The 24531-nt window shown below is 40.6% G+C and overlaps 1 protein-coding gene across 5 annotated transcripts in view; it reads left to right on the top strand.

Moving 5' to 3' along the window:
- The first annotated feature begins 8440 nt into the window (after positions 1-8440).
- Positions 8441-24531, top strand: part of stim2b (stromal interaction molecule 2b) — a 69334-nt gene continuing 53243 nt past the window's right edge. For 3 of the 5 annotated variants that reach the window (XM_048971894.1, XM_048971891.1, XM_048971896.1), the window contains exon 1: positions 8499-9565. In XM_048971894.1, coding sequence (XP_048827851.1) covers positions 9433-9565 — 133 coding nt within the window. In that variant the 5' untranslated portion in view covers positions 8499-9432. Of the gene's footprint in view, positions 9566-24531 lie in introns of all 5 variants that reach the window. The other 2 variants (XM_048971893.1, XM_048971892.1) reach the window with 2 other exon arrangements.

Genomic DNA, 24531 nt, shown 5'->3' with positions numbered 1-24531 from the left:
TTTGAGTCTCCACTGTAGCTCCATATAATTAAGTGTCATTTGCCATTTTGCATATTCCTTCCTTCCTCCATCCCTGTCAGGTGCCAACTGAAGCCATCTTTCTCTGGCTCCTGGGCCGTTGCACTCCTAGATAAGGAATTTTGTTTTACAGCAGCTACAACACACAAAACAAAACTATTAATGCCACCTGATTATAAGGCATATAACATAAATCATACCTTGAAGATCAAGACAGCACCCAACATTTATAGGATAAAACAATTCCAAAACACAAATAAGGAGATATGAATCATTATGTCCATGGCAGAATATCATGAACAAGTAAACAATATTTAAACAGGGTTGTTAATTTCACCATTTTATTCAAAATACAAGTCAAAGTTGTCTGCATGTATGTATGCAATCTAAAATGTAATCTCTGTTCTGATCTGACAAAAAAAACACTCATTGCTGAACTGTAACTGTCCAGAAGGCTGCTATATCCAATACTGCACAGGATATACAGTATGCCCCTGATTTTTCCATATGAATTTCATCCCTGATTTTTTTTGCTGTGATTTCAATGACACACAACTTGACCAACTTACGATCATGCATAACTGATAAATCTGTCTGGTTGATCAATTAAATTGGAACTTGCAGGGCTAATTTTTAACGAAACAGGTTTCAGATATCACCAGTAACAAAGGGGCAGTGGACTGAACTGACATGTCCTCCTTGAACAGAAAAAACAGAAGGTGCAGGTTTGGATTAGCGCAAGCTTTATCACTTCTCAGAGAGAGAAATTTGGCATGGGAGAGTGTTGTGTTAAATGCATGTGTCCCACAGACAATACATGAGACTTGACAGCTCTGCAGATGTAATCTAATGTTAAACATCTGATTAAACTTGAGAGCCTTGTATTTATGTTATGTCAAGGCATGTGACTTGTTTGAACTGGCTTTTTAAAATGAATGATCATTTCCAACATACCGTTCCGACAGAATCTTAAGCTGAAAACTAAAGCCTAAAGTACTGAAGACTAAAAAGGTTAAATGGAACTTCAAAAGTAACTGAAGTATTTCACTTACCACAGTTCCCTCGTTATAATTCAAATTGAATCAGCAATCTGAAGTCGATCGATGCCGTCAACAGCCTCAAATGGAGTCCTATGACATTGCAGTGATGCCTAAAGGGCATTGATTGGTCTAAACTGAAACATTAAAGCCCACCTATTTCAGGATTGGTTGTTCAGTGTAGATCACCAAATACCATACGGTCAATAGGAAATGCCCTATACACAAAGTATTCCAAACAGATTTATATTTTTAAGAGACAAGATTTTAGAGAAGATAAACTAATGCTTTCATTTGTTTTTACTTTTCATTTTTTTAAGTAAACATAAGTCAAAAGAAAAATAATGATTGACGATATAGTTAAAAAAAAATCCAATAAGTTTTAATGGTTTTTCCAATGTTAAACAAAAAATTATCATATCAGTGGGACTGTACTATGTCAACAGCTAGTGCTTGAGTCTTTTTGTATGTAAACCATTTCTCTCTATATATGTTGGTGACCCTTGCTATAGACTGTAGACAGAATGATCTTCCATGTTAAGACTAGTTCTTTTTTTGAGAACATTTGTCTGACATTAGGCCAGAATTTTACGCCAGGTGAGGGCTAGGTACAGCACAAAGCATGTTACCAATGCTGAAATGGATGACTGTCAGCCAATGTCGTCTGACAAAAAAAATGCCCACTGTCAGCCAGAATTGCTCGCCGTGCTCAGAAAGGTTCTGGCTCAGATGAAAAATGCAGACAGTCAGCCAGAATCGCTCGCTGTGTTCAGAACAGTTCTGGTCCAGGTGAAAAATGCAGACAGTCACCCTGAATCGCTCGTCGTGCTCAGAACAGTTCTGGCCCAGATGGAAAATGCCAACTGTCAGCCAGAATCGCTCGCCGTGCTCAGAACGGTTCTGGCTCAGATGAAAAATGCCGAGTGTCAGCCAGAATCGCTCGCCGTGCTGAGAATGGTTCTGGCTCAGATGAAAAATGCCAACTGTCAGCCAGAATCGCTTGCTGTGCTTGGCCCACAATCGGCCCACAATCTTTTACCGTTGCCGACAGTGAACCGAATGTGCTACAACTCAGCCAGAATCGGCCCAAATGTGCTTGCTAACTGGGTAGTAACTGTAGCTTCAAAGGGCAGAAGAGTACACGAAATTGCTTCTCCAGTATACCATCCATCCATTCTATAGGTGATAAACTGGTACTGGATCACAGTTTGCGATAAACTACCAAAAAACAAGCAGCAGTGCTATGTTCCATCAAAGGAAGGAAATGACAGCTGTAAAAGATGCATGATAATGTGAAAACAGTAACTCTAAATAGTTCACTGTTTTTTTTCCAAACTTTGCAGGCACACTGCAGAGGTGATAAACTGGAAGTGATCAAATTTTGAGACTGATTCATACTTCACTTTTCTGCATGCGTTTTCAGGCTGCAGATGGTCATGTTTGTGGCAGATTGTGTTTCCTTCTACATTTGGCTGTGGATATGGATCTTTGTGGTTGGTACATGTGTACAGGAATGATATTCCACCAGATCAGGAGAGGGCAGATGTATCGCAACAAACACAAATACAAACAATGTAGTAAAATGGGTATGCTTTTATGAACAATTTTAATTTTAAAGTCATTAATCTGTGCTTGGGCGGTATTACTGTAATATGGCATGCCATGATATTTTGAAAGCCTTCTTACACAACTGCTCACCACAACTACTACAACAACAGCAACTGTTCTGCCTCTACTCTTTCATTGTTGACCACTCATCTATGATAGTCAGTGCTGCCACCTACTGGAAATACCTAGTCAATTATATTGCACATGCACCATAATCGCACATGGATGCACGATTTCTGCTAGACATCAAAATACGGGCTACACACACACCAGCCGCAACCATCATCTCCTGATGATGAAATTTACATCACTTCCCCCCATGCGCAACTGATAAGCATAGGTGGAAGAATGAAGTATGAGTTAACCTTTAGACAAGACACTTTACCTTGAACAGGATATCTTTTTTGGATGTTTATTTCTCTGATCTTTGGTGAGTCTTATTACCACTTCACAAAAACTTTATGTGGATAGCATTTTCCAAAACTGTAATTTGAAATAAATTTCCAGAAGAACAAGGTGCAGTGTGCTATGTGACATTGCTAAGGTCACAATGGCTGAAACATGACCTCCATTGAATAAGGCACTCAAGCTACAACACCAGGAATGGGCATAGACATGTCTCAAGACTGATTTTACAAAGGTTTTGTGGACAGATGAGTTTAGAATAACTCTTGATGGAGGAGATGGATGGGCTCATGCATGGACAACTTCTTGAAGGGCCAATGAAGTGTTGGAGGAGTGATGATGTGGGCCACAGTTTTATTGCCAACTAACTGGAGCTTGTGTGTGTACAATCTAGATAGCAACATTTGATCTAAGAAGAAAATGACAATGGGGTCTGTATGTTTCTGTATGAGCCCTGTAGGAGCTATGGACAGATTGATTTTTTTCAAGTGCACAATGAACTAAAGCAAGACCAAGTTCGAATAGGGAACACATTTTACATTACTGTAAAAATTTGAATGAAATAATTTATTACTGTAAACTCTTACTCTACTTAGTATTCGTACATTTCACTGCAGCTTCAGGCTTTGTGGACATATTTTCTTTTGGCAAAAACACAACCAAAACGTAAGCATAACTTAATAATGAAAAACTGAAACTAATTAAATTAAACAGCAAATAACAAATTGAGACCACATTTTAGCGATTTTGTGAGCAAGATTTAGTAAATCGGGATAAAGTTTAACTAAATTGTATGCATGACAAGGTGCCCATGAAATTTAGACAAACAAACAAAGTGGGCATAGCCCTTCCAGGGTAATGTACATACCATTGGTGTATTTCTTACCAATCTTACTGTTATGTTACAACAAATGCTGATTATAGTTCAAATGAGAAGTAAATGGAGGGTAAATATTTAGAAAGGTTGGTTAGAGAGATAGACTGAGAGAATAACAGACTTTATTATCCATTGTAGAAATTCTTTTCCACAGCATTGTATATCTCAGAGGAATCTACATCACATTTTACACCTGTAATTACACAATGACAATGGAGAATGGCTTTTCTTGGCTGCAGTGGTATTGGACTTTCTTTGCAGCTTTGATTTAAACTCCTCATAACCCTACATAATTAGCATGCAGTCTTCCTCCGTGAAATATGAAGATAACGTCATGACCCAAACGGTGACATGAGCTGCCGAATATGCTCCATGTGAACGCGCACAAACTCCAATGCAGTTAACACCAATTTAACAAATCAACTTCTTAACTGGCATTGTAGTACTGATTAACAGCGATTGAGACAACCCGATTTTGTCAACCCAGCGTTCGCAAATTAACTCTTGATTCGGTTAAACCCCTTTCGTAGTACAGGCCACAGAAGTACAGGGTACAGCACAGACGACACGTGCCAGCAGACTCCTAATTCCCTCAGTGACTCATCCTCCTAAGGGTACCAAGGTTTTGCACCCAGAGAGCAGTATAGTGAAACAGCAGGTAAATGTTGTCCTGTGCTACTGTAAATGCAATATATTTGATGGCCCTAAAGCTCTGTGAGGCGGGATGTGGGGAGACCTTTACCTTGGGAGTGGTATTAGTTATACAAGTAAGTTTAGCATAACAGAATGCATGTTGAAGAAATATAAATATATATAATATAAATGAAATTTTCTTAAGGTATGGACACTAAGGTATACACAAAGAAATACAGTTAACCACATAACTGTTGAGGAAATATTTTGTAAATTGAATATCAGAAACTCTCACAGAGGCAAGAGAGTCACTTTTCCTTGGACGTGGGGTATTTATTCAAGCGCAGGCAAACAAGGGGAACAAATGGGTAAACTTAGGTTCGGCTGCAGGCATAGCAGCTCCAGCTTCAAACAGGGCTTGGCAGAGGAGGGCAGTAGGAGCGAGGAGGTTTCAAAGGCAGGAGGGCTGGGGCAGGAACTGAACGGAAAGAAACGGGGACCCCAGACAAAGCAGACAGGTGCAGCGGGCTGGAACAGGCAGAGGCTTAAGGTAGGGCTCCCTTGACTGAATTGGACTAAAGCAGCGGGGGGAGAAGAAAGGGAGAGATGCTCGATATGCTGACAGCACAACACCACATGACATAACGATCACTCGTGCCGTGCAGAGAGAGAACCCTCTCTTAACAGGTTGGCCACAGGTGCAGATTGTTAGCTCTTGTCTGGCTTGTGTCGTGGGTGTGACAGTAAATGTAATCATACAATAAATTAATCAGTATATTTTCTGAGTTATGTGTCATAACTAGAACTCAAAGCATTCAGATAAGAACACATTAATTGGCTTTTGCATTTGCAGTTGATCCATCCAGTGATTCTAGAATTTGTAAAAGTTTGAGGGCCATGGGAGGAGTATAGCTCAGATGGGGGAAGGGAAGGGTAGGAAAGCCCCTTCTGCTATTAGGGAACGTAACAGTGCTGAATCTACTGGATTAGTAATGATGCTAATGGAGATTTAGGAAACTAACCACTGCTGTATAAGATGGGGGTCATCCTCACTTTGGTATCTCCTGATAGTGAGATTTTATCAAGAAAATCCGTGAATGTTAGCAGTGATTTGCAAGCATTTTGCATGCTTATGTGAACATTTTAACAGAAATTGTTATGTTATGTTCTCTGAAATGGTAATGCTAATGTCAATAAACATATTTTTTGGACCATATCACACCTAAAGTGTGGCATACTTATGGTTGTAACATCCAACCTTGTTTAAGACCTGAAGTGGAGCTACAAGAAAAACATGAGGGAAGTTGTATACTAACCACTAACTGGATAAAAGGGTGTATTTGAACAAACTTAGCAGGCTGAATACAGTGAAGTCCTAGAGGGAATCTTAGTCTTAAAGTGGAATCTTAGAATATCCCCATCAAATTTCATTAACAGACACTTGCTTTGAACATTGCTATTGCCTACATAAATAAAAACCAATGAAACACCCTTTACAGAAAAATCACAACGCATACCATTTTCCCAACCCAGAAGAAACAACTTGAATAAAGAAACCACAGTTGTCACATTGGATCACACTGGTAATTTTGCCAGCAAACAAATCAAGGGAGGTGCAAGAAGACAGAATGAGGGATGGATCCACCAGTATCTATGTAAGTGTTCCTTTAGTTGGGTAGAAGGAGGATGCTAATGGTAGTTCTCAGTTGCTGAGTCCAATATACCTCTCAGCCTGTATTCACAATGCATCTTAAGCCTAAAAGTAGCTCCTAACTTGCCAATTTAGGAGAAACTCCTAAAAATTATGTGTGTGTCAGTCCTAAATGTACGATTCCCAATTTTTTTTTGACTAAGAGCAATTCACAATAAAACATCATTACTAACATCATTCAGCTAAAATTCTGATATCTTAGATCTAAAAACTAAAATCAGCTGTCATTAGGAGTCTGCACATATAGGGTATTGGTGATCTATTTCTCTCAGTTTGACATCTTGGGATGGCCAGAAAAACTGTTCCAAACCTGGTCAACAACGTGACACTCCAATAATATCAAGTGAATGGCAACTCTGTAGAACTATTTATTGGATTTTAAACTCTGCACTGCTTCTACATGACTAAGATTCTCCACTTATCAGACAAAACATGATCATTTGTACTTCAGCCCTCATTCAATCATATTGTGTGGGGCAATGTAATCCCAGTACTACCACACCATTTACCAAACTTTCCTCATTGTGTCTCTCCTTTCTACTCATCCCATGTGTGCAAACGTAAAACCTGCTCCCCCGTGAGGCTGTAATAAGCATAACAAAAGAAACCTGGTAACCACACTAGGACTTTCTAACATGGATAGGCGTTATCTTTCTTCAGACTAAAGAGTTAAGAAGTAGCAACTTTTCAAATAAATTCATACCTAAGTTTCCTAATATGATTATAATTCTCCAGCCCCAGATCTATTTTTTTTACACTAATTGATTTTCATTTTGTTAGATTTAAAGGCCTTTATTGTAATTCATCAATGATTGGGTGAATGAATCATAAATTACATTTTGTCCAAATGGATATATGCAGCTTTACTTGAACTCCTTGAATAAATGGCTCCCTTTGGTGTATTATGAGTAGTCTTAAGATCTGCCTTTGCATGTGTGCCTTTGCCTTTCTGGACAGCTGCCGAATGATCCTGATCCCCCCCCCCCCCCCACCACCACCACCACCACCACTCATATCAAATTATGCTGCTTGTATGTATTTTTTCCCTCTCATCTGCCTGCTTCTCTCTCTCCTTCACCCTGGCCTCTCTGGAGCAACATTTTGTATCACATATACCACTTGTTTACCAAGACTATCATGTCTGCCTTGCTTACCCTGCTGGCACTTTGCTTCCTATCCTTACCTACAACCATTTGCTAAAAAATCAGGGCCTGCTGAGAAAACTTCACCTTGCACGCCACCCACCCAGTTTTACTTTATGTAACCTGTATGTATTCAAGGGTCTCTGAAAAGTGCTGGAGCCTCTGAATCTGCCAGTGTCCATACCCATACTGCACACCCTACAGTCAAACCACCAGTACTATGAAGATAAGTACATCATTCCTCACAGCTTGAGTGTTATGTTGTACCAGGAACTGTCCTATTCCTATTTCCCTAAGCATGTTATCGTTTTACGTACAAAATATAGTGTTGTCCAGCATATTATATTGGAAATGCTTAAATATTAAACTGAAATATTTGAATAAATATGATTAAGCAGGGGCATGTGGAAAACGATATTCTCTTAAAAATACATTATGAGTAACTTTGTGTATCCCTCCAAGATTAAACAGTTTGCTTTTTACACATATCAAACACGTATTTCATAGCGTTAAAACATTACCGCATTTCACTAATTCATTAGTGATTCTGAACAATGTTTGAAAGGCAGCCAATGGCGTCCCGCCATGTTAGATCGTACAGCCAATGGTAACGCAAGACATACAGTCAAAAACGCACAGGGCTAACCTATACGACACCCCTAAGTGCGATAAAGCAGGGAAGCCGCAGCAAAATAGTGGTGATTCCGCGTTTTGTGCTGACGAGAAATGCAATTTCAATTTGTATATAACAGCATTTTCATTGCTAATTCTGGTGATTAAATATAAGACCTACGTGTGCTCTGGTTGCAGTAATTTATTGAGTTCACAATAACAAACAACTTGTATACACCGCCTACACACATACACATTATATATATATATATATATATATATATATATATATATATATATATATATAATGTGTGCGTGTGTGTGTGTGTGTAGAATGAGGGTGTGCGGGGATGTGGGGTTGCGGACGAATAAATTTGCTGCTGATGTCTGGCAATTTGCATACGGACTTCCGCCTTGCCGGTCTAGTCCTGTGTCGAGCGCTCAGCTGTAAAGGCGGAACACAAAAAGACAGATGTGTCACTTGATCTTATGAAAACCAAACGTTTTACTTATATAATAAAACTGAGTGACTGCGTTGTACAAGAGGTTTTTGGCGTTTTGTTAACCGAGGAGTTACTGAAGACAGATTGTAAATTAGGTAGTTAACATTTTTTTTTATTTCCTGTGGAAGATCCAATACTTTCATTTGAAGAGGCGAAACTATATGTCTTACTGCTTCAGTATAGTAAAACATCAGTGATGTGTGCATACTGTATGTGGATACAATAGCAATTTGTCTTGATTCAGTCGTAAGGATTGGATTATTGCACTTTAAGGCGGCTTGGATACATCGTTTCTTGGCAGCAAGCAACTGTATTTTTATGTTTTTTATTTTATTTGTTTAGGCTGGAAATTCCACGTTTTCGCACTTTCGGTTTTGGAAGTTTGTTCAACTTGAAGTCACCATTTGCCTGGTATTTCAAATAGTTTAATATAAAGTGTCATTTGAATCGCCTAAGGGATTCAAAACATACGTCGCGTTCACTTTTTGGTACACAGAAAACGTTGTATAATTTTTTGATGACACGGATAAAGTTCAGTTTTGAACCTTGCGTATATTTTATAGGCATTTAACGAGATGTTTACACTAGTCACATTACTGTAGCATATTTATATATTTTCATATGGAGATGCATTAACGTTTTTAAAATCGTGAATTATACAGCAGTTTAAACTGCTCCCTTTCTGTGTGAAGAACTGCTGTTCGACGTTCCAATCTCGAAATTCGATTAATTCTAATCGATTTCTAATTGTAACTCTGTACAAATTTCAGTCGATGGGCACGGTTATGATTTTTACACTCGAGTAAACCTGCTCGAGAAGACATCGGGTATTCTCAGTTTTCGTTTTCTTCAACGGCGTGAAAAGGATTTTAAAGCTTCCTCTGCGATGACTTACTTTTCTCAGGCTGTGATTTTGCTGCTACGTGGACTTGTGTTTTCTGCGGTATTCGGATTAGAGAGCAGGTACTCAAATGATCAATCGAATACTGCCAGCTCTGACGGCCAAATCATGGCCACAGGTAAGAATATGTTTACACCTTTTGGCCTTGTTGTTGTGTGTGAGTCAAAATCGTTGAGTATGATAGTTCTAGAAGTTGCCAGTCTAGTTACGGTGTGAATTACTTTTATGTGTGCATTGCTAAGGAATGCATGAAACTCGTCTGCACCCTATGGACACGCAAAAGGACTAGACAACGGTATCATGTACCATGTTACTCTTAATGTGACTATATGTGTATGTATTGCATTCATAATTATACACCGACCTTGTAATACTTTGTCGTAGCAACAAGTTTCATTGGGGGACCTTGATTTGAGCATGGGTTGGGGTTAATCGACCTCCCCATCCAGTCTTTTTCAAATTGCTATGGAGGACTGTTAGATTTGGGGAGATCTTCTGCAACGCGATGACTTTGCAATTTGCACGAGGCAAAAGACTGCAGCGTTTTGTGAGAACCGCTGTAGAGCCAGAACTGTAGCAGGAATCAGGACGATGAGTGTCTGATATGGGGCAATCCTTACACCTGGGCACATTTACGTACAATCCAGCCAAGGAGTCTCTTTTGCTGACTCAGTTTGTCCCCCGTGAGTTTTTTTGTGTAATTTTAGTGTGAGATCTGCTCAGAGATTACCCAGGAGAAGAAACTGATAAAACTCTTTGGGCAAAATGTTTAATTAAAAATGAGTGAGGGCACTATGTGTGTGTTTCTTTCTTTGTTTTGAAACCATATAGGGGGAGCACAAAGGTATGATGTTGGTTGTAGAATTTGATATTGTCTGTCTGTCTGTCTGTCTGTGTTAGTTTGTCTGTCTATCCATCTGTCTATTTCTCTATCTTTCAAAAACCAGATTATGAGAAATAATTTTACTCTGACGTAAAGTGAAGAATCTTAAAAAAATGAGACAATGTTTGCTGCTACTGGAATCGATGACTAGGATATCACATCATTGGTGGACTGTATAAAAAAAACCTTTTACAATTATCTACATCTCTGCATGAATTGTTCCTGAAATGTGACTTTGTCTCTGAGTTATAATAATAAATAAAGAGAGTCATATTTAACTAGTCACTTATACAGAGAAGGTTACCAGAGGCTGCTACAAATAGAACTACTGTTCTCCAAAAAATCACGAGAAGAAAAACACTGCATAGCAACAATACTCAAAATTCATCCCAACTGTCAAGTATGGTGGAGGGTTTCAGTTATTGATGGACCAATGGATTCCAAGTTATATCCAGAAATTCCACAGATGAATGTCACAGTGTTTGTTATCTAAATATTAAAATAAGAATGGATTTTAGAGGGGGTGGCATGGTCGTGCAGTGCTTAGCACTGCTGCCTTACACCTCTGGGACCTGGGTTCAAGTCTCTGCCTGGGTCACATGTGTGTGGAGTTTGCATGTTCACCCCATGTCATCATGGGGTTTCCTCCGGGTACTCCGGTTTCCCCCCACAGTCCAAAAACATGCTGAGGCTAATTCGAATTGCTAAATTCCCCGTAGGTGTGCATGTGTGAGCAAATGCTGTGTGAGTGTGCCCTGCGATGGGCTGGCCCCCCATCCTGGGTTGTTCCCTGCCTTGTGCCCGTTGTTTCCGGGATAGGCTCCAGACCCCCCACGACCCAGTAGGATAAGCGGATGGATGGATGGATTTTAGAATGGTCAAGTCAGGATCACATTGTTATTCTTCAGCATGATCTGAAGAAATCAATTCACACTTGAGAAATCATGAAAATGTTAATGGACTAAACCCATTTTGTGTAGGGGAAAAGGACAAAATATCTCCTAACCACTTTGTAGGACTAGTCATTGGTTACAGAAACCATTTATGGCTATATACAGTAATAAAAGTCATGGAAGTTCATTTCCATTTGTTTAATAGAGATAGGGCAATATAAAATATTTTGTGCGTAATTTGTTCAATAGAAATTATAATTATGACTTAGATGAAGATCAGATCATTCAGGTCAGAGACATCCATGCAGAAATACTAAAAGTTCTAAAAATTGATTCAAAGCAATAATATTGTTATTGACTGTTTATTCTGTTAACTGTATCCTTTTTATATTTAGGTCATCCTGATTGCTGCATTAGGGCATTCAGTTTTTATTTACATTTGTAGAAGAGCCCTGAACCATATAGTTTGTAATTTGTAAAATGATTGTTTATAACATGATGTACAGTCGTGTGGCCCTGTTGGAATTTTAGAGTCATACATTTACTTAGTTGGCTAAGTAGGTTGACCCCAAATGCTGAGTGCTCACCTGAAGATAAAGAAAACATAAGAGAATATTTTATTGGTTCCAGGGGAAATTCCTTTATATATAGAAGCCAACATATAATGCAAAACAAAGAGAATGTGTAAACACACTACACATGCAAATGATATTGCTTATGAAATATATAAAGATAATGAAGTTAAAGGGTGGTTTATGTACAATTTGCATAGTAAACATCTGGTGCTGTCTTGAAATGCTGCCCTGACGTGTTACGGCTGGGGGTGGAGGGGTGGTATGTTGGAAGGAAGTGCTGTGTTACCTAATGGCAGCAGTTAGGAAAGCAGTAGCACTTTGCATACCAGTGACTAAAGGTGCTTCAAGAGAGCACCCCCTGGAGTAGAGGGGCAGAATTGTTCCAAGGCCACCATGCCATTTTCTGAAATAGCCAGTCATTCCTGTGATAGAGCTGGCCTTCCTGGTGAGTTTGATAAGGCATCACTTGAACTGATGCTGCTTCCCCAACAGGCCACAGCATAGAAAAGTGGCCATTATGGACTGTTAGCCATGTTTGATAAACTGGTGTTTTTTATTTTTTAGACCTGCTATTCTGGTTTATTTTACTCCAAGGCTGTCAGTGCAGATACTGCACTTGCAGCTGATGTTTGGTTATAATCTAATATGTACTTATAATCACACATTTTATACTTAAAAGTATCCGCTATTGTTTGTCATTGTTCATTATTGGCATTTCATCCATCCATCCATCCATCCATCAATCATCTCTCGCTTAATCTGAGGTTGGGTCGCGGGGGCAGCAGTCTCAGCAGGGAAGCCCCGACTTCCCTCTCCCTGGCAACTTCATCCAGCTCCTCTGGGGGGATCCCGAGGCGTTCCCAGGCCAGCCGAGGGACATAGTTCCTCCAGCGTGTCCTGGGTCTTCCCCAGGGCCTCCCTCCAGTGGGACAAGCCCGGAAAACCTCACCAGGGAGGCGTCCAGGAGGCATCCTAATTAGATGCCCGAGCCACCTCATCTGGCTCCTCTCAATGTGGAGGAGCAGCGGCTCTACTCTGAGTCCCCTCCGAATGACTGAGCTCCTCACCCTATCTTTAAGGGAGAGCCCAGCCACCCTGTGAAGGAAACCCATTTTGGCCGCTTGCACTCGCGATCTCGTTCTTTCGGTCACTATCCACAGCTCGTGACCATAGGTGAAGGTAGGAATGTAGATCAACTGGTAAATCGAGAGCTTCGCCTTTTGGCTCGGCTCTTTCTTCACCATGACAGATCGATGCAGCACCTGCTGACCAGCTGGTCCACTGTTCCACAGCCAGGGCGAAAACCACACTGCTCCTCCTGAATCCGAGGTTCGACAATCTGGCGGACCCTCCTCTCCAGAACCCCCCAATAGACCTTACCAGGGAAGCTGAGGAGTGTGATCCCCCTATAGTTGGAGCACACCCTCCGGTACCTTTTCTTAAAGAGGGGGACCAACACCCCGGTCTGCCAGTCCAGAGGCACTGCCCCTGATATCCACACGATGGTGCAGATGCGTGCCAACTAAGACAGCCACGCAACATCCAGAGCCTTGAGGAACTCCAGGCGAATCTCATCCACCCCTGGGGCCCGGCCACCGAGGAGCTTATTTAACCACGTCAGCAACCTCCGCCCCAGAGATAGGCGGGTCGGTGGGATTGAGGAGGTCTTCGAAGAATTCCTTCCACCGACCCAAAATATCCCGAATTGAGGTCAGCAGCGCACCATCCCCACCATAAACAGTGTTGATGTTGCACCGCTTTCCCGCCGTGAGCCGCCAGATGGTGGACCAGAACCTCCTCGAAGCCGTCTGGAAGTCGTTCTCCATGGCCTCGCCAAACTCCTCCCACACCCGAGTTTTTGCCTCAGCAACCGCCGAAGCCGCATCTCGCTTAGCCCGCCAGTACCTATCAGCTGCCTCCAAAAAGGCCCGATAGGACTCCTTCTTCAGCTTGACGGCATCCCTCAACACCAGTGTCCGCCAGCGGGTTTGGGGATTGCCACCGCGACAGGCACCAACCACCTTACGGCCACAGCTCCGGTCAGCTGCCTCCACAATGGAGGCGCGGAACATCGCCCATTCGGACTCAATGTCCCTCACCTCCCCTGGGATATGGGAGAAGTTCTGCCGGAGGTAGGAGTTGAAACTCCGCCTGACAGGGGATTCCGCCAGACGTTCCCAGCAGACCCTCACTATACGCTTGGGCCTGCCAGGCCTTGCCGGCTTCCTCCCCCACCAGCGGAGCCAACCCACCACCAGGTAGTGATCAGTTGACAGCTCCTCTACAAAGTCTCGACACGACTACAAAGTCGATCATCGAACTGCGGCCTAGGGTGTCCTGGTGCCAAGTGCACATATGGACGCCCTTATGCCTGAACATGGTGTTCATTATGGACAATTCGTGACAAGCACAGAAGTCCAATAACAAAACACCACTTGGGTTCAGATCCTCCCAATCACACCCCTCCGAGTCTCACTGTCATTGCCAACATGAGCATTGAAGTCCCCCAGCTGAACAAGTGAGTCCCCAGGAGAAGAGCTCTCCAACACCCCTTCCAAGGACTCCAAAAAGGTGCATAAGCGCAAACAACAGTCAGGACCCGTCCCCCCCACCCGAAGGTGAAGGGAGGCTACCCTCTCATCCACCGTGGTAAACCCCAATGTATAGGCGCCCAGCCAAGGGGCAATAAGTATGCCCACCCCCGCTCGGCGCCTCGCCCCACGGGCAACTCCAGAGTGGAAAAGGGTCCAACCCCCCTCAAGGAGACTGGTTCCAGAGCCAAAGCCGAGCGTCGAGGTGAGCCCGACTATATCTAGCCGGAATTTCACAACCTCGTGCACCAGCTCAGGCTCCTTCCCCATCAGAGAGGTGACATTCCATGTCCCTAGAGCTAGCTTCTGCAGCCGAGGATTGGACCGCCAAGGTCCCCGCCTTTGGCCGCTGCCTAACGCACATTGCACCCAACCCCTATGGCCTCTCCTATAGGTGGTGAGCTTATTGGAGGGGGAACCCACAAAGCCTTGTTCGGGCTGTGCCCGACCAGGCCCCATGGGTGTAGGCCTGGCCACCAGGCGCTCGCCATCGAGCTCTACCCCCAGGCCTGGCTCCAGGGGGGGGGCCCTGGTGACCCGCGTCTGGGCAAGGGAAACCGTGGATTCAAAATGTTGTCCGTCATTAGGGGTCTTGTGAGCCGTACTTCGTCTGATTCCTCACCCAGGACCTGTTTCACTTGGGTGACCCTACCAGGGGCATAAAGCTCCGGTAACATAGCTCCTGGGATCATTGGAACACGCAAAACCCTCCACCAAGATAAGGTGTCGGCTCCAGGAGAGGTATTACCATTTCCACTAGAGTAAATATATTTTTCAAGCAGTGTAATTATGTTCATTTGATATACACATGGGCTCCTTTTCTGAAGTCAAATGGAGTTTGCACATGTTGGGTTTTTCACATTGGTATTGCCATTGCTAACTTCAGCTTTAACAGTGTATGTTTTTATCTGCAGCGTTTCAATGAATATTCTTATGAATATTCTATGTTTTTCTGAAGACACACAGAGAGAAAAACAATTTACTGCAGAGGACATTATCTCGTTTCAGTCTCACCAGACCATTGTCCTCATTCCTGACAGTTATTGGTAGAGAGTAATGTCAAAGATGCTTTGGAATGGTGTCCAGAGTAAGAAAGTGTGTTCATATGCCGTAGTGTGATGACTCCTCTCTGTGAAACACAAGTACAATGGGTTGTGAGGATACACAGCCTTCCTAATGCCAGCTTCTTATGAGTGTTTTAACTACATGCAGTATGCATCCTTGGTGAAAAGTGAAACTTGGGAATTAGAGCTGTCAGTTTGGCATGTGTTAAAGCTGGCTTCCTTAACTACAATTTAAATAAATTTGTAGCATTATTTTTTCATGCAGTCCATTTTAACAAAAGGTTTGTGGGTGAAAAGGGGTGATTTTTCGTCTACTTTTCTCTCTCACTTTTGGTTACCCTCATTTAATTTTCCACTATTGTTTACCCAACACATGGTTGTGGTGAGGCTGGAATGTTTTTTGTTCCCCCAAAAATTTGCAAATCATGGACCTTAAGGGTCCTGTTAGAGACCATAGGGCTTTTTGCCCCATCTTGTCCAATGTGATCAGCACAGAACATAAGCACTGTTAATGAAGTAGGCTGTTTTGTACATTCTTATGAAGTCAGTAATATTAACATTTATGTGTTGTATCTAAATGGTTATTGTTTGCACAGCTGTTGCTTTAATAGATCATCGTAAGATTTTGGAAATGTTACGTTAATTGTAAGATGGTGAATTATTTAATGCAAAATTGAGGTGCTGTGGAGCATAGCTTCTTGAAACAGCAGAAGCTGGTCAACTGCACCACTGCAGATGTTACCAGATGTGCTTCCTTTACCTCTCCAGAGTTATCTTAGTGCCATTGATTGCATTCAGAGTAAGAACATTTATACACAGAGGAAGGTCACAAGTGATTTTTCCAGTGAAGGGGGCTAGTGAAACAGAATGTAGAGTGGGATTGGTATGTGCATTTAAATCAAAACCGCAATAATTCTAACTTTGTTTTTGGAAAAACCTGTTTTTGAAAGACCATCCAGTTGTCACCAACACCTGTCTAGCTGGAACTGTGTATTAATGTTTGTACACAATCGCAGCTCTAGCTCGGTTACTCATCCTTCTTCAGTGGCATAGTTTGCTTGCACCCATTCATTTTTAGGACATTTGCACTGTACTGGTTCCTGAGCATGTTAATTCTTGTTGAAAAAATCCAGGTCCGGTTTCTCGAAACCTTCTTAATGCTACATCGTTCGTAAGTTCTGTCTTTTAACATATAACTTACAAATGACTTAGCTTTAAGAAGGTTTCGAGAAACTCACCCCTGGTCCTTTGTTTAGTGGCAAATATTTTCAACCAGAAAAAAGAAGTCCCAGATTTCTAAAAACAGCTTTCCATTCATAAAGCTAATTGGAGAAGCTTGACCTGCACATAAGGGCTCTGCAAAGTATACTCAGTTATTTAGCTGGCAGCAGTGGTGTCATCCTGCATATTAGTAGGGTCACCAACTCATGAGAATGGCTCCCGGAATAGTCATGGTTCCCGATGGAACTTCCTTGGGACAGGAGTTTGCTTCATGTATTTTTGCAGGCACTGGTTAAAGGTTCTGGGCAACAGTCTGTAGACTTGAAACCTGACAGTTGCAATGCGCAGATTCAGCCTGTATGAGAAGGTCTAAATGCATGAAAGCCCACCAGTCCCCATGTTCACTCTTCTGGAATGCCAGGTTGAGGTTATCATAGTTCTTGATGTTGTATCTCTGACCCAATCAGAACTTAAAGAACAGTCTACCTGTTTGCCATATATGAAAAGTAAAGTGAGGAGAAAACAGGTTTGCGTGTTCTCCTTGAAGATATAGTATTACTAGGTTAAATGAATGATTTGTATCATGTTTCTCCAGCTGATAATTGAAGGAGTGTTTGCCGAAAATTCATATATTATGGCAGATTTTATAAAAATCATACAAACTATAACAAACATACAAAACATTACTTGAATTACATATTAATTAAATATGAATGTATCAGTACTGGATCATAATCAGTCATGGGTCACAATGATATGAGGGACAAAGGACCCGGGATGAGGGACAAAGGACCCGGGAGCAGGTTTGATAGCAAAACAAAAGGGGATGTTATTTGAACATTACAGAATCAACACAGGTAATAAACAGAACCGTGAGGGATCCAAAACAGGAAGACAGAAACTAGGGAAGGCACGGGCAACATACAGCTTTGACGTATGACAGGACTAGGGGAACACAAGACTGAGAAAGACTTATATACAGGACTGTTGAGAAGCAAATGACAACTAGAGTGATTAGCACAAGGGTAGGAATGAGAGGTAAAAAACGTTTAACAGTGAGCCACACTAGGGAGCAAACAGGGCGTGGCAAGTAATTGACATTGTCTACCTAAATGCATTATTTTCTGTACATAGTTTTTTGGTGCCTAACCTCAATGGCATGTGGGTGCCTAACTTCAGATGTCATCTTGAAATGGGAGTGCCTCTGATAGTGTAAAGGATGGTGGTATGTTTGTTTTGCACATGATTAGGGATGAGGACGGAGACTGCTGTAAAATAGAGCTGTGTGTCAGTACAACCCATCTGCAGCTCACAAATCATACCATCTGGACACTGGTGATAAAAGTTAAAAAAACTTGTAGAAACTTGCATGAGTGAAAATAACAGGAAGTCTTTCTGAGCCTCCTGTTTCAGTTTTAGTTTTATTTTACAGTCTCATTGCACACTTATTAATAGCTCAGTATAATATGTTGTTTTGCATGCTAACCAGGTCTCTCACATAAAGCAGCTGTTTAATTCTTTTAAACAGCTGGTTCATTTACTAGACAAATTTAGTTTAAAGGATGCTGCTCAAGACTAGAGATCTCCATAATGGTACTAGGCCATCATTTGCTAATGAAATGAAATTTATGTATGATTTTGTGTGTGCTTTTTTTCAATAGCTAGAATTGTCGGATGAGGCAGAAATGCCCTTCAAAGGCCTGTTTTGCCTGTTTGTGTATTACTTTGTTTTTCTATATTGTGTAGCTACTCATATCCCCAATTGCAGTAATTAAAATTTCAGAAACAGTGTCATGGTTGTGGTATTTGTTTTCCTCATTAGAGGGTGTGTGCATGTGTTTAAATTCATATTTAATGGAATCCATTTAAAGCCGTGAGATAAAATTTTTGGAATGATAAAAAGGTTGTGAAGCTGAATTACTTTGCTAATGCAACTTTCTGAACTTCCCTGACCTCCAGGGTACTGCTGGGTGTACAATTCCTAGACATACCACACAGGAGAAGCTATCCAAGTAGCTTTACACAGCTGAGACATGTCTGTGTGTAACCTGAAGTGCAAGATGCCGTCTTTTCAAAAGCTCCGAACCACAACAAGATCAGTGGAATGAGAGCTCAGTTACTGTTTTCACATTGTTACTGTTTGCTGAACATTGTATTTGTGTAGAATAATTCCTCAGATTCATAAAATCATTATAAATGATATAATGAATATAAATTATAAATAAATATAATTATATAAATATACTTATAAATAAATAAATATTTATAAATGTATCACGTAAAATGATTTAATGAATCTGCTGTTAGCACAGGTTACTTTAGGAGTTTTTCTTCTTCCATAGTTAGGGCATAATTTACAAATTAATTTGTTCAGAATGCAGTGACGTGAAGGGGAAAATACTACTGGTGTTTTAATATCGGGTTTTCATTGTCACTGGAAAAGCAGATACATAATTATTTCTTCTGAAATGTCTTTGTCAATGAAATTTTGCTGTCTTCATGATATTTTATGGTTTCAAAGCGCCAGGTGATTACAGAATAACAAAAAGTTTGCATTATGCAAAATAATATGAACAACTTTCAATGAGCTTGTGGTTTGAAGTTTGAAGAACTGTATAGTTGACCTCGGATTGCTGCTATAAACCATGTAACTGGGATATAGTTACAGAAGGAGAATAGCCTTCTGCACAGAGTGCACAGACACAGTATGTCAACCAAAATGTCAGCTACGGATTTGTTAACTGTTGTGTTGTGGTATGTTTGTTTTGGCATAGTGAAGATCTCCAGTGAATACCAAGGCAGGGAGTACATGATTTATTGTGCTTTGTTTTAGCTACCTATGTCTTCTTGGTGTACCTGAATTGACATGGTAACATAACACTGGAACAAAATACCTTTTCATTGTGACTTTCTGGGAGACATCATACTTAAATGTGGCAGCTGAACAGTTAATATTAACAATTCAACTTTTGCAGTCATTTTTAGAACCATTTTTAGATACATAACAAAATGTAGTGCCCTCAATACGTGATTGTCCTTTATGGTGTTAGAAATATAAATGCTCTTAGAATACTTATTCTGGGAAGTAATATTTATTTGCATTTAACTTTCTATTTTCTTTGTGGCACTGAGTAGGCCTATTGGTGTAATTGATACACAGTTTTACTTGTCTGTAGCTTTTTGCTCCATTTGTGGTAAAGTTGCAAGGCAAGTCTTGTGCCGTGCAGAAACTAATGCTCAATTAAATGCAGTTAAACACGTTTACTAAGGAGAAGGATTTGTGTTAAAAGCCGTAATGCTAAGTTTTGACCCATTCATGTGAGGATCACAATATGCATCTTCCAGGAAGCAAAGGACACTAGATATACTAGATCAGGAGGCAGTCGTGATTAGCCTAATTGAGAAGAAGAGCGTATTTCCTTCATGTTTTGATGTGGTTTGCACCTTTGACTTTGCTTATCTCCAGCAGTGTCTTTAGAGTAGAATGTGTAGAGCACCCAAGTCTTTAGAGAACCCACGTCTTGGATGTAGTATCTTGAAGTATGGATAGCCTGCTCTAAATTGACTCATACTGATGTTTTTGCAAAATAAATTTGGGTTAATTAGTTGCCCTTGAGCCTCACGGTTAATAAAAAACAATAATAATTTATTATTAACAATAATAATGTAATAATCTTACATAGTGCGACACATATTTAAACTATAAAGCTATTTGACTGTTACAGGTTTGTAGTGTTCAAGTTAAGCCCAGGCCTCAGACTTGAGAGCAACATTTTTGTGTCGGATTTGAGACCTATGTGACTTGGACTTGCACTTGGCCTTGATTCATGACTTGTTGCTCATATGCACACTAAAAATTCTTCTTTTTTTGGGTGCTCCCATTAGGGGTTTTCACAGTGGATCATCTGTTTCCATTTCTTTTTGTCCTCTGCATATTCCTCTTCCACACCAGCCACCTGTATGTCCTCTCTCACCACATCCATAAACCTCCTCTTAGACCTTCCCCTTTTCCTCTTGCCTGACAGCTCAATCCTTCTCTCAACATACCCAGCTACTCCTATGTACACGTCCAAATCAACACAATCTCGCCTCTCTGGCTTTGTCCCCAAACATCCAACCTGAGCTGTCCCTCTAATATACTTATTCTTAATACTGTCCATCCTCATCATTCCGAATGCAAATCTTAACATCTTTAACTCTGCCACCTCCTACTCTGCATTCTGTCTTTTCATCAATGTCACCATCTCCAACCCATGTAATATAGCTGGTCTCACTACTATCTTGTAAACCTTCCCTTTCACTCTTGCTGATATCAGTCTTACACCAATCACTCCTGCCACTCTTCTCCACCCACTCCACCCTGCCTGCACTCACTTCTTCACCTCTCTTCCACATTCCCCGTTACTCTGAACTGTTGATCCCAAGTTTTTAAACTCTTTCACCTTCAGCAACTCATATATCCCCACCCTTCTACTGTCCTCCTCCTCATTTACATCAGAGGTAAAATAAATTAAAAAATCAGAAACAAGACTGCACCATAACAATCATAATGACTTCAATCCGGTGTTCTCTACAACCAAGAATGGTTGCATTTCTTTAGTTATCAAACACCGTTCCACTCTTAAATTGTTTAAAATTTCTTTGTTAGCGTGGGCTGAATTTCCTGGAATTAAATGCCACAGGGAGACTAACTTGCAGCGGCTGTCTCTTTTTGCTCCGGTCGTACACAAATTAAGATGATGTCATCTCAAATGAGTTAGCATGTTGGACGTGTTTCCAGCAGCATATATGAATTTGGGATAACAGAGCCAACAAACAGTCTTGACCTTATCATCTACTTTCTCCAGTGCTGTCATTTATTGCTGTAACAAACTCTCACCCACAAATATCTTGATGTTTTTGTGTTGAACATCAACTAGTGAATTTGGGTTTTGACCATGTCAGCAAATGTATTTATATATTTCATTGTGCATTCTGAACCAAAAATCATGTAACCAAAAGGCACATGGGAATGCACTGTTACAGCCCTTGTCTTTCATCCAATGTTACAATAAAACCAGTAAACACATTTTTTACATTACATGTGTCTGTGTGTTTGTATATTTAGTTTTGTATATAATGACTTGGACTTGAGCACAATTGACTTCGACTTGACCACTCATGATTCATGACTTTACTCTGACTTGGGAGAGGGTGACTTGAATATAACCCCACCATCTAACTTGTGTTGTTGTTATGTGATACCAAGTAGAACCAACTCCATTTCCACCTTACTTGGCAGCCGGTGTATTGGAAATCAGTATTTATTAGGATAATGCGTTTTAACAAGAAAACATACCCACACGCTGTAGTGGCCTGGAATTTTCCCCATGTACAGTACAGTGCAAAAGTCTTATGCATTCAAAGAAAATTATGTGTTAATGACCTTCATGTTGGTGTAAAACTATGGTATAGTGTCTGTCAAAGTTGGTAGTGTCGAACCACTTAAAAACCTTTCCTAAAATCAGCCCATTATTTTGCAGCAACCATCTAATACACTAACATATTTATTGACTCAACCACATGCTAATAATTTTATCACTAATTATAAAATCTTGCCAGCAGATTGATCTTGAATTTTCCACAAAATAAAAAATATCTAAGGTTACTCCATTAATAAGTGCTGGCAAGTGTCACCTCTAGTACTGGCGATATTAGCCAGAAGTATGCTGGTTATCAATCAGATTTTCAGATGCAGATATATGGAGATACATGCAAAAAGGTCATTTATTAATGCATTTAGGGTAATGGAGAGGCAAAATAATTTGATCTGCATTATTTGCTCCACCTCTTCTATCTCTTTTCCCAAGTTAACATTGGTGCTTGTGGTCAGCCAGTGAACAAAGTACATCACGATAAGCCCCATCCCAGTACAAAAACTACCTATTCTGGAGTAGAGACTAAAAAAGGTCCAAGGAACTGCAATAAGGCCAAGGTCCTGCGTTGGGAATGTGACAGAAGTTCCTGGTTCCGAAAAAAGGTTCTGGCTCCTGAAAAAGATCTAATTTCTGACCTGATCATATGTTAGTCATTACTATAAATAGTAGTAAATAATAAGTTACTGGACAGTGTTATGGGGTTGGCTCATAAACACATAAATTCTTAGTTATCTGATCATTTGGACACAATTCCTACATTATCTGCAGTATCAAGACCATCCAGTCTGCTGAATTATAAGGAAGCAAATACCTGTGTATTATTGCAACTGTTATGATGAATGCATTTTGTGTTTTGAAATGGGTTCTTTGCATACAGGAAAGCACTGAGATATACTCTGAACCAGTGGGGGGGTTCTCTTAAGACAACAGGTGGCAAAATTTCACCCAAAAAAGAAATGGAAAAAGCAACTCTTGTTCTTATCAAATATAGGAACATAAAAAATTTACAAATGAGAGGGTGCCATTCGGCCAATCAAGCTCGTTTGGGGAGAACTTAACTAATAGTTTAGAGCTTTTAAAATCTTATCTAGCTCTGATTTAAAGGAACCCAGGGTTTTAGCTTGCACTACACTAGCAGGAAGACTATTCCATACTCTAACTACACGCTGTGTAAAGAAGTGCTTGCTAAAATTTGTTTTAAAATGTTCTCCTGCTAAATTACACTTATGGCCACGAGTTCTAATATTTAATATTGAAATGGCCATTTGGCTGAACAGCATCCCGATCTGTTAGAATCTTACATACCTGGATCATGTCCCCCCTTAGTCTCCTTTGCGCAAGGCTGAACAGATTCAGCTCAGCTAACCTCTCCTCATAAGACATTCCTCTAAGACCAGGAATAATTCTCGTAGCCCTACGTTGAACCTTTTCCAAGGCAGCAATGTCCTTCTTAAGGTAAGAACCTGCACACAATATTCTAGGTGGGGCCTTACCAAGGAATTATATAATTGTAGCATCACCTCCCTTGACTTAAACTCCAAAGACCTTGAGATGTAACCCAAGATCCTATTGGCCTTTTTTATGTTGATAAGAAGTTCAGTGAAGCTAAACATTAGTAAGCTCAAGGACTTCAATGTATTTCTTATCACCTTCAATTCAGTAGTTAATTCTGTACTAAAAATGAAATATTGAGTAATTTATTTTATAGTAACGGAATTTGATGCATTTTTTAATTTTAATTGTAATTAGTAATCAATGGGAAATGTTTAGTTCAGTGTAATGAATATTTTAATATTTACTATAATATTTATAGTAATGTTCTAAACATATTGAAATTATACATATCCAGTATGAAAGTGATTTTCCAGCTTTCAGCAGATTTCAACTTTACTTTTGAGAAGGCTTCTGAATGTGTGGTTCTCCCTTTCCTTCTCCCAGTGCTGTTGGAGGCGAGTGATATTTGTGTCTTAATAGCTGCTGATTAACTGAAATACTAGCTGCCTGAGAATCTTTATTTACACTCTTTTATTAGTTGGGTGTCCATGTGAAATTTGGCTCCAACCATTCACTAACCCCCCCCCCCCCGCCAAGTAGGAGTTAAAGGGGAATCACACTGACATGGCTTTACCCATGTGGCTCTCAAAAGGCAAGCACACAATATTTGTTAGTTCTTTGCTGAGTTTCATTAATAAAAACACCAGGGAAGAAGCAACCAATGCATGTAGAAATATGGAATGACCAGTGAGAGGCATATATGCACAGTGCTTTGACATTCAGACGACAGGGTTGAGTATGTCCTGCAGACGAGGGACCCAAGGCTGCACTCATTGATTGATGGTTTAGCATGATTTTGGCAGGCGCGGAGCTGCAAGTGCTCCCACTTGGCATCCTGGATGAGATATACAAATTTCCTATGTTAGTGCTATGGAGCTCCATAACA

The sequence above is a fragment of the Brienomyrus brachyistius genome, chromosome 12, assembly GCF_023856365.1.
Source record: "Brienomyrus brachyistius isolate T26 chromosome 12, BBRACH_0.4, whole genome shotgun sequence".
Classification (NCBI taxonomy): Eukaryota; Metazoa; Chordata; class Actinopteri; order Osteoglossiformes; family Mormyridae; genus Brienomyrus; species Brienomyrus brachyistius.
This window is presented reverse-complemented; position numbering and strand designations above follow the sequence as displayed.